At 42.0% G+C, this 14,585-nt stretch overlaps 1 protein-coding gene across 11 annotated transcripts in view; it reads left to right on the top strand.

The window, feature by feature from the left end:
- TANC2 (tetratricopeptide repeat, ankyrin repeat and coiled-coil containing 2) overlaps positions 1–13,499 on the top strand; it is a 632,660-nt gene extending 619,161 nt beyond the window's left edge. For 9 of the 11 annotated variants that reach the window (XM_088470703.1, XM_088470704.1, XM_088470696.1 and 6 more), the window contains 6 exons: positions 1,720–1,895; positions 2,720–2,852; positions 5,136–5,227; positions 5,671–5,817; positions 8,198–8,298; positions 10,498–13,499. In XM_088470703.1, coding sequence (XP_088326829.1) covers positions 1,720–1,895; positions 2,720–2,852; positions 5,136–5,227; positions 5,671–5,817; positions 8,198–8,298; positions 10,498–12,427 — 2,579 coding nt within the window. In that variant the 3' untranslated portion in view covers positions 12,428–13,499. Of the gene's footprint in view, positions 1–1,719; positions 1,896–2,719; positions 2,853–3,676; positions 3,707–5,135; positions 5,228–5,670; positions 5,818–8,197; positions 8,299–10,497 lie in introns of all 11 variants that reach the window. The other 2 variants (XM_088470706.1, XM_088470705.1) reach the window with 2 other exon arrangements.
- Positions 13,500–14,585: the final 1,086 nt, after the last annotated feature.

The raw sequence follows: 14,585 nt of genomic DNA, 5'->3' as shown, positions 1-14,585 counted from the left end.
CATACATTGGCCTCCACAGGAATAAAACACACCTACATTGGCCTCCACAGGAATAAAACACACCTACATTGGCCTCCACAGGAATAAAACTCACATACATTGGCCTCCACAGGAATAAAACACACATACATTGGCCTCCACAGGAATAAAACACACCTACATTGGCCTCCACAGGAATAAAACACACCTACATTGGCCTCCACAGGAATAAAACACACATACATTGGCCTCCACAGGAATAAAACACACCTACATTGGCCTCCACAGGAATAAAACTCACATACATTGGCCTCCACAGGAATAAAACACACATACATTGGCCTCCACAGGAATAAAACTCATATACATTGGCCTCCACAGGAATAAAACTCACATACATTGGCCTCCACAGGAATAAAACACACATACATTGGCCCCGCACAGGAATAAAATGCACATACATTGGCCCCGCACAGGAATAAAATGCACATACATTGGCCCCCACAGAAAAAAAAAAACATTGACCGACCCCCACAGAAACAAAAAAAACACATTGCTGACCACACAGAAAAAAATATAACCCACATTGCTCACCACAAAACATAAAACCATTGGCTGGCCCTCAAAGAAAATAAAACCCACATTGCTCGCCCCTAAAGCAAATCACATTGGCTACCACATAAAAAAATAAATGTACATTTAAATTTACACCTACTTGTCCCTCATCGGCTGTGGGTTCCCACAGTGCAGAGCCGTCTGTCAGCTGCTTGCAGAGCTGTCAGCAGTGTCCATTAAGGGCTGGCTGGCTGCGGGCGGGTGAGAGGGAAGGGCTGGCTGAGTTTGGTCGGGCGGGCAGGCCAGGCAGGCAACGCGGCGTGCGTGACCTGTGATGTCACGCTGCCGCGCTTAGGCAGGTCACGGCCCGGGCACTCCTGTACCTCCCAGAGGAGCTCAGCGGCAGCGCTGCCCGGTCCGCGGTTCTTTAATGTGACCGGTGGCTCTCATGCAGCGGCACACTTCACAACTGCCCGCAACACTAGTGTGCCGCGGCACAGCGGTTGAAAACCTTTGGGTTAAGGGCTTTATTTAGTATGCTGCATACAAACAAGGTATAGCATTTAAAGGTTTTGATCAGCAGTCATGTGGTAAACTGATAGATGGTTTGTAAACTGTTCTGTTTATTGCTGAGTTATTGCTGAGTGGGGCAAATTGGTGTAGTAAACTGCCAACTAGGAAAGAGTTAATAACGGGAATGCGCATTGTGAAATAAAGAGTTAGTGGCTGGAAAATCTAAAATGTACATTTGTGTTCTTTGCTATTACTCATTTTGTTTAGTTACACGTGGAATGGCTCCATAGATGGACTTCTTTTTGTTAATAGACTGAGAGAGAGATTTATCAAGGCTTGGAGAGAGATAAAGTACCAACCAATTAGATCCTGACTGTAATTTTCAAACACAGCTAGATAACTGATAGGAGCTGATTTGTTGGTACCTTATCTCTCTCAAATGCGTGATAAATCTCCCCTTTTGATACAGAGTAATGTGTTGAGATTTCAAATGTTCTTCTAAACAGATGACAATTTGTGGATATTTTAAATGTTCAATCCAATTTCAGAGTTAAGAGCCCTGGTTGTAGCAATGTGAGATACCTATTTTAGGCACAAGGAAGAGAGGAACTTTGATAAGAAATGTAAATTGTTATTTTAATCCAAGAATTGATTTACTGTCCCACTTTTAAGGAGCTTCCATTGGCCTCATGGATAAGGAGGGACTGACCGCTCTAAGCTGGGCTTGTCTCAAGGGGCACCTCGCTGTGGTGAGGTCACTGGTGGAAAGCGGAGCTGCCACTGACCACGCTGACAAAAATGGCCGCACACCACTGGACCTCGCAGCCTTTTATGGAGATGCAGAGGTGGTGAGTATATAGTAGGTCGTGGAATATTACAATAATTCCATTTGTGATGAGGATTTGACCAGATGTACTGCCTTACCGTTAGACTGTAGCATTGTGAACATAGATATAGGCCAGGTGGTGACCTTGTTATGGTACTAATAATCTCTTTGCTGGGTGGTAGTGTCTATTGCTATTGCTGACAAAATGTGCACCAATGTACAGCTTCCTTTTATTGGCAGAAATATCTGTAATTACACTAAAATGGTATTGAAAGAAATGTCACTGAAATTCGCTATAAATGAACATTGTTGAAATGGCGAATAATATACGTGTAATCCCCTTCAATCAACAGATACAATATGAGAACATAGTTGAATTTCAAACACCCCAAGTAGATTGTTGATTCATTCTCCTGTGCTGAAAATGTTATGAAGGCGACGTGCAATTTCAATCTCTATCTGTCGAACCTGACCATGTGTCATAATCACATCGCATCGCATTAGTCTCTTATTTAACACACTTCCCCTTATGGGTCAACCAACACATGTCATGCCATCCTGTAACTGAAGGAGAATTGCAGAATGTACAGTTCTGTATAACACTGACATAACCAATTACTGTTCAGAATTGCCCATTTAGCCTTACTCAAACCTTTATTATCAGTTTGTAATGCTGTATAATGCTTGCTGAGAAGATCAGTTGATCAATTTTTGCTATCTGTATTGTAATAGAATAGAATGTTTGACTGCCAGTGGTTATACCTGAGCTAGAAATGAATTTTCACTGGTCAAGGATCACCAGTCATCTTCACAAATGTTAGTCATTGGTTTCTTGTCTATCTGTAGGTCCAGTTCCTAGTGGACCACGGTGCAATGATAGAACACGTGGATTATAGCGGAATGCGCCCACTAGACAGAGCCGTGGGCTGCAGGAACACGTCGGTTGTGGTGGCTCTCCTGAAGAAAGGCGCTAAAATAGGTAGGAGATAGAGTGGAAACATGCCACTGGTGCCCAATAAAAGTGCAGTTGTTCAGATGTTAAGTTTCCCATTCTGTTTAATGTGACTATACATAGGCGTGCATGTTTTTGTCAGCTTCAGCTGCATACTGTGCTTCTGTCACAATTTGGACCTTTGAGCACCTGTATGTTCAAAGACCAGAAGAGCAGCTCTTAACTGCACTGCAAACTGCTCGTCAGCCAACAGCCTCCTCTGTATGATTAACTATTTTGGTGCTGACAAAGTAGAGCAGGATCCCTTAATAACCCCACTGCTGCCAGAATCTGTCCCTGCGTGTTTTAATGTCCATCCCTTTGGTTAGCTGCGATCCTCACTCCCCCGTCACACTGCTGCTTGTTGATGATCTGCTGCTCAGACATTAAGCTTCTGTGCTCGCTGCTCTCTCACTCCTGCTACATGGTTTGTTTTCTCTTCCCCGTCACTCCATCCGTTTACGCTCCACACTCCGTCACTCCCTCCCTCCCAACGTCTCTGTTGCTTTTTGACATCACCTTGTTTCCCTCCTTCCTGGTTCCAAATTTTCATCTTTTTATACACTCAACTCGTCCTTTTTGTTGTTTTTTCTTCTTCCTCGAATGTTCTCTTATCCAAATTTTCCAATGTCCTCCATCTCTTGACTCTGTTCTTCTTGGACACTTCAATGCTTCTCGTCTCTTCCTTCCCTCTTCCCATCGTTCTCCTTCAACCCCTTCTTTTATTTCATTTATCACTTGCCACTATTTTTCCACACTCCTCCTCCTTTCTACATTTTGTTTTCAATTCTGTCCCTATTTGCTGCTTTAAGGCTGTCAGACCTTACCAAGCCGCCCAAAAGGTTAGAACTTGCTCCCTACTCACAGCTTACTTAGCATGCCTTACTAAATTGTAAACAAACACACATGCACATTGATCACATTCATATGCAGAGTAGGCACACAACCTCACAGCATACCCTATACATGATAATGCCCAAGGGTATTATTATTTAGTATAAATTACATTTGACAGAGCTACTTTATGTGCTGCACAAGGTCCCTCTAGTGGCTTTGTTGAATGACACACCTACAGATATAGCCAACGGTACTGTCCAAAGTGCTGAATTGTCATTTGTTGCTGTGCAACATTCCTATTCATAAAGGTAGATCTAGTTTTAATATATTTGTATATTCTTACTAATTCAGATGCTGGAGTGTATATTTGGACCATACTTATGTGTAGCTGGTAAAGAGGATTCTTGTATTTCAGCTTTGCCAACTTAGTACTCAGTATAATACACAGGCACACGTAAACTGCAGTCTAAATAACAGACCTGTGTTAAAGTGAAATACATTAAAATATGTTTCTTGAATACTGAATTGTTATTTCTCAGTTACGATGTACTTTGTAAATATTAATTAACAGCATATGCAGATACTTTATTTTATGGCCGTGCAGCATATTGTTTACTTAAAAGGTGGTTATATACAATAAATCCATAATATAGATGTCTCAAGGAAAACTGAGAGAAAACATTTCATTTTCTAAAGAACATATAGTTTATTGAGGTGCGAGGGAAGACATGTGGAAAATCTGGCGGTAATAGAAATGATCATGGTATGTACCAAACAAGAATAGTAAACAAAAACCTATATATCATGCATTCAGTTTGCATCATACTTTTATACTATGCTCCTTACTCTAGTTCTTTACTTTCCTGTTGACCTCTGTTTGTACTGCCAGTGACTAGAATATGCAAAGGAGGTGCTCTTGCCATCTTTCTTGGCATTGTAATAGTTCATGTCTCTTTGGCTGAATATGTGGTAATTCATCATTTATTTCCTACTCCAAAGCAAACACATTCTTCTCTAAAAATGCAATTACAGTTAATTGGAAATAGTTGGTAATATTAGCATTTTCTGCTTTAGGTACATATGTTCCAAAAACAATTTCTTGCACTGTTTTTCACCAGTGCCAATGCCCACACTCTCTCTGACTTTAATGGTTTCCTGTCCCCTCTTATTTCTGCTATTCCACGCTCAACAGACAGTCTCCCAAATTTCTTTAGACCACTTAGGATGCACCTGTATTTGTTTCCTGGGTCCCAGTATATACCTCTGTACCCATCCTACATCAAACCTCAGTCTCTTGTTTCACCTCTGTCTCCCATTTGTATGGCCCCAATGTTGTATCTTCTTCCTCCTCTTAATTTTTCTTCGCTCTCCTATTTGGTTCTTCCCTTGCATTGTATTAGTTTTTTTACCCATCATGCATCCTGTACACTACAGGTCCAGCCACCTGGGCCATGGCAACGTCCAAACCAGACATCATGGTCATTCTGCTGAGTAAACTGATGGAGGAGGGAGACATGTTCTACAAGGTGAGAAGACTTGTGGGAATTATGGAGGATGAGATGTAGGGTAAGACTAAGGAATAGCAGATGGGGCAAGGGAGAAATAGAGTGTTACTATTTGGGATGCAAGGAGCTGAGGGAGTTTGAATGTTTGTTACATGAGTATAGAAAAGTAATAGAATAACCTGGTGTAGGAGCAGATATATCATGATATTAAGGAGAACTAGAGTAAAATGGGCTTAGATGAAGACCTACGAAAGCAAAATAATAGGATGGTGGACAGTTAGGTATATGTGGACATACAAAAATAGTGGTACTTGAGGAAAGATTACTGATAATGGGGAACAGTGAAAGAAAAAGGCTGAAAGGATATGAGAGAGATGGACTATGGACAGCAGCTGGAATATGGCTAAAGGTTGGTGCAATAGAGAACATGGTATTTGTGAGATCCAATCCCTTTACTCCCTCAGAAAGGGAAGGTAAAAGAAGCTGCACAGAGATACCAGTATGCTATGAAGAAATTTCCTCGTGAGGGATTCGGAGAGGATCTAAAGACTTTTCGAGAACTGAAGGTGTCACTTTTACTCAACTTGTCCCGCTGTCGCCGGAAGATGAATGTGAGTAAACTTCCTACTAGACTTTTCCTCTCCTCACGGTCACCCTTAATCTTTGTCAGTTCATTGTTATGTGTTCCATGTAGGTTCTGACTTTTCACAGTTCACTCTTTTAATAGGGAATATGGGGTTGGGTACGGGATGCCGGCGCTTAGGATGCCCGTGGTCAGAATCCCGATGCTGGCATCCCGACAGGGTTAGGATACCGACACCTGTATCCTAACCCTACCCCTAAACCTAGCCCTCCTCCCTCTAGTGCCTAACCCTCCCCATAGTGCCTAACCCCTAACCCTAATATTTACCGTCGGGATGACAGCTGGGATATACAGCCCGGAATATGATTTCTGAAATAATACAATTACTTTAATGTCGCATGACATTTATTCCAAAACTTTTCTTTTTGAGTGGCACAGTTTGTGCTTATATATTTAGGAAACAGATTGCAGTAAAATTTTTCTCGTTGCGCAGTCTTTTATGGAGACAGTGCGGTGTGTCATAATATAAACTGTATCTTATTATGAGATATGTATCCTGATAATGGAAAGCTTGGTGCTATTTAGAATAATTGGTTTAATTACAGGAATATATGCATTATGTTACTTGCAGTTCATAGTTGATGGTTTAATCATGTATTACTTTGTTTTGTATGGAGATGCTGGTACTGAGCTGGCTGATATCAGCTTGTTAACCTACCGCCAGGTGAAGTGTCGATGTAGATTTCCCTTTACATGCACTTTATGGAGGATTCTATTCTCGGCAATATGCACAAATGCGCACATACCAAGAGCAATCTTTACAAACAATAAGTACACTGCAAGGAATCTGTACTAAAAAGTGATCTGCCTCGTATTGTCTGTGGTGTACGGAAAGTTAGACACGTTCCAAGTCCAGGTTTAGAGATATTTGAGGGAAACAACCCAGCGTTTTGCTGGATACAGTACAGCAGTGAATGTGTTTTACGGGTGTACTTGGGAGTTTACATTCGGCTAACTAGCCGTTAAACATGGCATCAAGGAAAAGTTCTGTTTTATGAGAGAAAGAAAAGCCTGTCGGAATAAAAAAAATATCTTGCTTAATTTGTGGGAGTCTGTGAATCAATTCACAAATTATTTAATGCTGCTATAGATTCAAAGCCTTAGTACGCATTTCTGGCACTGTTTATAGAATTTATAATTTAAAAGCATACATGGACTACACTTCTACAGGTACACTTCTACAGGTACACTTCTACAGGTACACTTCTACAGGTACACTTCTACAGGTACACTTCCTGACACAACCGGACAGTGGATTCTGAACAGCGTAGACTAGTTTTGCCAACGTAATAATGGCTAAGCATCCAAAGTTGAAACATATGCGGCAGCAGTTATCATTTCTGTGTATTCCGGGACAGGTATAATGCAGCCTGCTACTCAGCAAGGCACCATCTGGCCATACATGACCTCTAAGCTGTAGAACTGGTTGCTCTTATTACCTACTAGTGCCTCAATTCCCAGCGATTGGGTAGACTACATTCTCATGATAATGGCACAGAAAATGTCAGTCTTCACTGTGTGTATCAGTGACAGGAGCTCTTTAATACTGTATATACTCCCATCACTAGTTTTATTTAAATACACTACTGTATATATGTGGTAGATACCTAATCACCAGGTATTTCCCTTGTGGCCAGCTTTGTAAAATTACTCAGTGGTCTTGTTGTTAATACAAATACATCACATACATCCCTCCCTATGTTTGCATGGTGTATTCTCTATATGAATCCTGATCTGTGTTTCTCCCTTCTGTTATAGCATGCCCTTCTATGTTGGAATGAAATGACTGTCATTCTCTACTTGAATTATGCAAAATCAATTTTTCACTTATCTCCGACCAAGATTTGACACAACGTTCTTCTTTTGGTTTTGCCTATTCTTTGCTCTTCTCACTCTGATTACACTCATCCTGCCCAGCGTCCTCTCTGTATTCACTATTGGATTTTTTACTCTAATGGAGCATACACACGGTCAGATTTGTCAGATGAACGATTTGAATGATTTTACCAAAGTTTTGAACTGCATTAAAATGAACGGAATCGTCCAAGTCTGACTGCAAACACATCAGATGTCAGATATCGTTATCTGGCAAACGGGAACGCGCATCGTTCATCGTCCATCGTTCAGGCATGTCAGATATGTCAGATTTTCCTTCAGATATGAACGACTGAACGATTTTTAAATCATTATCGTTCAGATCTGAAGGAAAAATCTGACCGTGTGTATGCACCATTACTTTGTTATTCACATATATCTTGCCTTCTGTGTACATCAGTGTCACAGCTATTTTTTCTGTATCTGTATCTTTAGCCAAACCGCTTAGCCTCACATTTTCTGTTCTTTTATAGGACTTTGGAATGGCAGAGGAATTTGCCACAAAGGCTCTGGAGCTGAAACCAAAATCATATGAGGCATTCTATGCCCGAGCCAGAGCCAAGCGGAGTAGCAGGTAAGAATTAGTTGTGCACAGTAGGAAGTGACTTAATTAGAGGCCCATGGATCATTTAACCCATTCCTGCAGATGTGCGATATCCTGAACGGTGGAAACTGCAATTCACAGAAAGAGACCATAGACATCAGCCCTTCTCCACAAATGGTGCACAGTCATCTACTTTCTCCTGTGGCAGTGGTGGGCAACAGGCGGTCTGGCGAGAATTCAAATGCGGTCATCAGCCGGCTATTGCTGATCTAATGTTTTTTGTGCTTTGTTACAGTGCGGAGAATAAGACTAGAGAAGCCAACTGATTGTCATGTAACTTCCTCTGCACAATGCAGGGAGGTCACACAGTATATAGGGCAGGGGTGGGGAACCTTTTTTCTGCCGAGGGCCATTTTGATATATATATAACATTATTCGTGGGCCTGGCACAGGCCACGCCCCTTCCGTGTGAAGTCACATGGGGGCGTGGGTCACAATTGCCGGTGATTACAGCAACGGGGAGTCGTAATGGCAGCGGTGTGACCGTCTGAAGCGTCCTAAGGACGCTCCAGGCGGCACTGCTGCACAGATTTTGGCTGCAGGGTGCCACTCTAGGTACCCTGCTAGCCAGATGAGGCTAGCAGAAAAAAAGCTCCGAGGGCCAGACCAAATTATTCCGCTGGTCTTATATGGCCCCCGGGCCTGAGGTTCCCCATCCCTGCTTAAGGGGGAAGAGGGAGTGGTGTGCTTTCCCTCCTTCCACGGCAGTCAGGAGGGAACTGTAAAAGTTTGCACACAATAATTTCATATAATAAATATTTGCTGATGCAGTGGTACTGTAAGCAACTAATAGTACCCAAGAATTAGACTTGTATTTCCACTGCTGCCTGAGAGCCTTTACTGGGTACCATTTTTTAAAGTACTTACTAGATATAAACTATTAAATGGACTGTTGTGGCATGTGGGGGAGGTGTAAGATACATATAGGGTGTGGGTGATATTGAGAAGGTTTGATGGGCATGTGGTCAGGTTTGAGTAGGAGGTTGGAGTAGATGTGGGGGTCTGAGGACATGTGGAATTATTTTAGCACAAATGAGGGACACGTGGAAGCGTGGTATTAGTGTTGGAGGGGCAAATGTTTTTTAATTCTTAAAAGTGAGGGTAATGTGTGGCCCTTTTAAATGTTGGATTGCTACACAACGGTCGTTCATCACTGTTCTGGAGGCTTGTCTATTGTCACCAGTTCCTAGCTCCGTGCACACCTTGAGCGTATCTATGATAGGAGATGTGCTAATATATTGCTGATTCAGAGTTGCATGCAAGTTGGCCACAATTGCACTAACACTGTATGGAAATAAAGGCTAATATTCATCTGTGTGCATGCATCTATGCCACCGCACCATCCCTATCCATCCGCTTTTGGAAGTAGTTCTCATTATTAACAGTGCGTACTTGCACCAGGTATAGGGCTGGTGTAAGAGTCCATCTGAAATCAGACAGATCTCTGAGTACATACAAGTCAGCGTAACCCGCGATTCCGTCTACATGACCACAACACGCACTCACTCAATTTAGTCTATGTGCAAATGCCTTGTTACAACTTAGTTATGCACCTGCAGCCTTAGGTTGAGATACCACAGCGTAGTGTAAGACTCTAAATTGATGATAGTTGCATGCGCTCCGTTATTTAGCACACGCAGGGTCAAAAATAAAACATTCTGAGAGATGAGGGATTTGTTTTTCAATGTGGTACACTCCAGACTCAAATATTACGATTAAAGTTTCAAATTTGAATGAATTACTCAAATAATTTTTAGTTTAGACCCTCTATTTTAATACTTTTATTAAAATGTTTCAGAATAGTAATAAATACCACAATATAGTTTCAAAACAACAGCAAAACTGAGGTTAAAGCCATCAAAATTATGTGAAAAAAGTTACAGGAAAAGATGTTGTGTATCCAGTATTAGACTATAAGATCATTTTCTTTATTGAATCTCAATTAAGCTGCTATTTTGAAACTATTTGAGGACATTTATTACCATACTTAAGTGTATTAATAAAAGTTAAGTATTAAATACAGCGTCTGTAGTGTACCACATTGAAAATCTCATCCCTTTTCTCTCTGATTTTTTTTTTAATGTAGTGTAGGGAGTTTAGAAGTTCCACAGTGATTATACTTATCTTGCATATCTCCTAAGTTGTTCTGTGTCCTCATTTATCTTACAGACAGTTTTCTGAAGCTTTGGAAGACCTAAATGAGGCAGTCCAGCTATGCCCTAACAATCGTGAGATCCAGCGGCTTCTAATGAGGGTAGAAGAGGAATGCAGGCAAATCCAGCAAGAAGAAGAAGTTCAGGAGATGCAAGATGAGCCAGAAGCAGAAGTCCAAAATGAGGACATTGACTCTACACAGGAAGACATCTATGAGGAAGAGTACCTGGAGCAAGACATAGATAATATTCCTGTGGGATTACAAACTGAAGGACATCAATGTCAGGGCCTTCCAGGCATGCAGAGTCCACCCCAGTCTCCTGCCCATCGGGACTCTGCATACATGTCAGGTTCACACCAAGTATTTGACTTCAGATCTAATAGCTCAGTCGGCTCCCCTACTCGGCAGAGTTACCAATCCACTTCTCCATCCCTCTCTCCAACACACCAGAACTCTCACTATCGTCCTAGTCCACCCCAAACATCTCCTGCACACCAGAGCTCTTCCTACCACTTTAGTCCGCCTCCTGTGGGGGGTCAGGTAATGGACTACCCCAGCCCACCTCCTTCACCATTACGAAGAGCCCCCCAGTATAGAGCTAGCCCTCCAAGTGAAAGTATTGGCATGTATCGTCAACAGTCTGGTTCTCCAGTGAGGTACCAGCAAGAGCCATGTGTGAACCAGCATCCCGGAAGACCCAAGTCTCCACTGTCCAAGATATCACAGAGGTCTTTTCAAATGTCACAGCTTCCCACTGCAGTTCCACAACCTGCACACAGATTACAGCCAGCCAAGGCACAAATTGTACGCAGCAACCAGCCCAGCTCTGCAGTGCACTCCAGTGCAGTAATTCCTGGAGGTACGTATGGGCAGGTAGCACATGGTATGGCAAGTAAATACCAGACATCCTCTGGAGAGATGAGTCAAAGCCGATTAGTATATCAAGCTTCCCTTGGTGGTCTTATAGCTGATGGACGCCCAGTGCAGCATGTGCAGGCCAGTTTGAGTGCAGGAGCCATCTGTCAGCATGGTGGTCTTGTCAAGGAAGACATACCCCAGCGGCCAACCTCTGCCTATAGGGGTGGTTTGAGGTACAACCAAACCCCACAAATTGGCCGTAGTCAGTCTGCATCTTACTATCCTGTATGTCACTCCAAGCTGGATCTTGAGCGTTCTTCTCTGCCCTCCAGCCAACTAGGTTCTCCAGACGTTTCCCACCTCATAAGGAGGCCCGTGAGTATTAATCCTAGTGAAATCAAGCCTCACCCACCCACGCCAAGGCCACTGTTACACTCACAGAGTGTAGGACTTCGTTTTTCTCCATCCAGCAACAGTATTTCATCCTCTTCCAGCCTATCTGCCACTTTCCGACCATCTGCTTCTATTCAACAGATGGAGATCCCTCTGAAGCCAGCTTATGAAAGACTCTGCGATGAGCTATCACCTGTTTCCCCACCCCAAGGAAGTTACCCCAATGAGCCCACACGCTCCAGGACCACCCCCTTCATGGGTATAATTGACAAGACAGCACGGACTCAGCAGTATCCCCACCACCATCAGCAAAGCAGGACATGGGCTGTCTCTTCTGTTGACACTGTCCTCAGTCCCACATCTCCTGGCATCTTGCCCCAACAAGAATCCTTCAGTCCCCCTTCATCTATCAGCAACATTGCCTTTTATAACAAAACCAACAATGCACAGAATGGGCATCTGCTTGAAGACGACTACTATGGCCCACATGGTGTGCTGGCTAATGGCTCTCGAGGGGACATATTGGAGAGAGTCACACAGGCCTCCTCCTATCCTGATGTCAAAGTGGCCAGAACACTGCCTGTTGCACAGGCTTACCAAGACAACCTGTACAGACAGCTGTCTCGGGACTCTCGGCAAGGCCAGACTTCACCCATCAAACCAAAGAGACCATTTGTGGAGTCCAATGTGTAGGACTATAGACTCTCCCACACCTATTCCCTTATTTCCCTATATTACACCTTTCTTCGCTCTATAGCTATACCTCCCTAAATTCTGGTGATTAACTTCTCTTCCAGTCCCTGGCCCGTTCACTCTAGTGTTCTTCTCTGCCCTTCTCATTAGGCGGAGCTGGTCTTTTTATGTAGTAGGGTGTTCATGGATACCTTTCTAGCACTAATCAGTTTAGGTCATAAGGTATACCCAGAGGCACCTACTCAACTGCCCAATTTAAGTTGTGAATGTTATTTTATTTGGCAGATTTAAGTTTTGAGTCATTGCACTTAGGCCACTAGGACCTCCAGTCAGCCCATGGTCCTTCTACAATCGTAGGAGTTAAAAGGAGTGAGACTATGTTTCCTCCTTGTGACAACACTTTTGCAGGCAGTTAATACCCTGCTCAGAGTAGGTAGACAGAACCCTACATGTGGGAGTGGGGAACAAACACTAATATAGATCTAAGGCTATTTGCAGCACAAAAAGTTCTAGAAACCTGGTAAATAAAGGGCTGTCCATTGTTACATTAAACACACTTCCAATAGACTTTTAAATGTATGTGTAATCCATGACACTGTCATGTTTTAATCATGTAGATTTTTTAGAATCCATAATTAGAATAATAAATAAAGGTAAATGGAGCCAACAACATACTGTACATTCTTCTACTAAGTAGATATTTGTGACCGTTACCAAATCATGTGCATACGCCTGCTACAGTGAGACACCTCAGGAGGCCACTTGGAACTCATGTTACTATAAATGTGCTGTATTCAGCTATCCCACACACTAAAACGAATTACAGAAAGTAAGGTACAGGTAGCAGTTTTTCAATGATGACTATTTACATTTTCTGAAGAGCAAATCTATTGTCCAGCAGTTGTCACAGTGGCCTGCTGATGTGTCTTATCATTGGAGAGATGTTGCTTTGCAGGAAGTAAAACATAAGGCACATGATTTGGTTACTGTTAGAAATAATGAAAACATATGTTACATATAAAGTATAAAGGGTTAATGCTGAATAAACATATTTGCTCCCGTGTCTGACATACATTTTGTTTGAAAGTTAATGCGTGATAAAGCCAGACAAGCCCTTCATTATTTTTCAGTAAGTTGGACTTATTTCCCTTATAAGTTTCCTTGTTCTGCATTAATGGTTGAGCACAGGTTTAGCTGATATGTGCGTGCAAGGCGGTATATATGCAAGTTATCTTACGCAGTCACAATTCAATGTACAGGCTAATGTTGTCTGAGCTACTAGTACTCTAGGCTTATTTATATACAGTATACATGGGCAATTTTTAAAAATGTACTTTTAATTTTATTTATTTTGTTGCCTCTCCAGTGTCAGAACTCCACCTCTAAGATCAGAAATGTCATGTTTTTGAAAGGATAAAATAGACAACGGGAGCTGATCATTTCACATAAACAAATTTAAATTAGTCCAGACCTGATGCATAAACAAAAACAATTGCGATGAAAGAGTCACATGTGACCACCATCTCCGCGAGGCAGAGAATCATTAAAAACCGCCAAATGTCCTCAGGTTTATATCTTATTTGTCCCCAGACAACAGCAGATACTCCAAACTGTTCTAGATTACCTATAATCAGTCACATCAAGAAGGGCTTACATGTTCTGGGGCAAATTTACTACAGGGCCAAGTCTCAAATAGTTTTATAGCCAGGACCCATTGAGTAAACAAATTGCACATATGATAATTGTGAAGTGCATTTAGGGTCAGTGCTTTCTAATGTGCACTAATAGAGGAAAAAGTCTATTAAAATTTCATCATGAAAAGTAAGTTATTGGAGCATGTTGCTCCCAATGGTTACAGCTAAATAATTAGTTGTTCAATGTTTAATTACGAATAGTACATAAAAATGGGGATACACCAAAACCATGTGTTTCTGACTGTCTGAAACCAAAATGTAAAAGAAATGTTAAAAATGTACAAGGAACACTTATATGTTATTTTTTCTATGAGTGGCTACGCCACCACACAAAATCAAAAGGGATTTAAGTAAGGTATACACTTACCTGTATATTGTAGGTCTGCTCCCCTTATTAAGTAAGATGTAATTTACAAAACGTAGTCATTTAGCTGATGGAGAGGTCATTTACATTATTGGCCTCA

The sequence above is a fragment of the Taudactylus pleione genome, unplaced genomic scaffold (assembly GCF_031769625.1).
Source record: "Taudactylus pleione unplaced genomic scaffold, aTauple2 ptg000102l, whole genome shotgun sequence".
Lineage (NCBI taxonomy): Eukaryota > Metazoa > Chordata > Amphibia > Anura > Myobatrachidae > Taudactylus > Taudactylus pleione.
The sequence above is the reverse complement of the archived record's forward strand: the minus strand, read 5'-3'. Positions and strand labels throughout refer to the sequence as shown.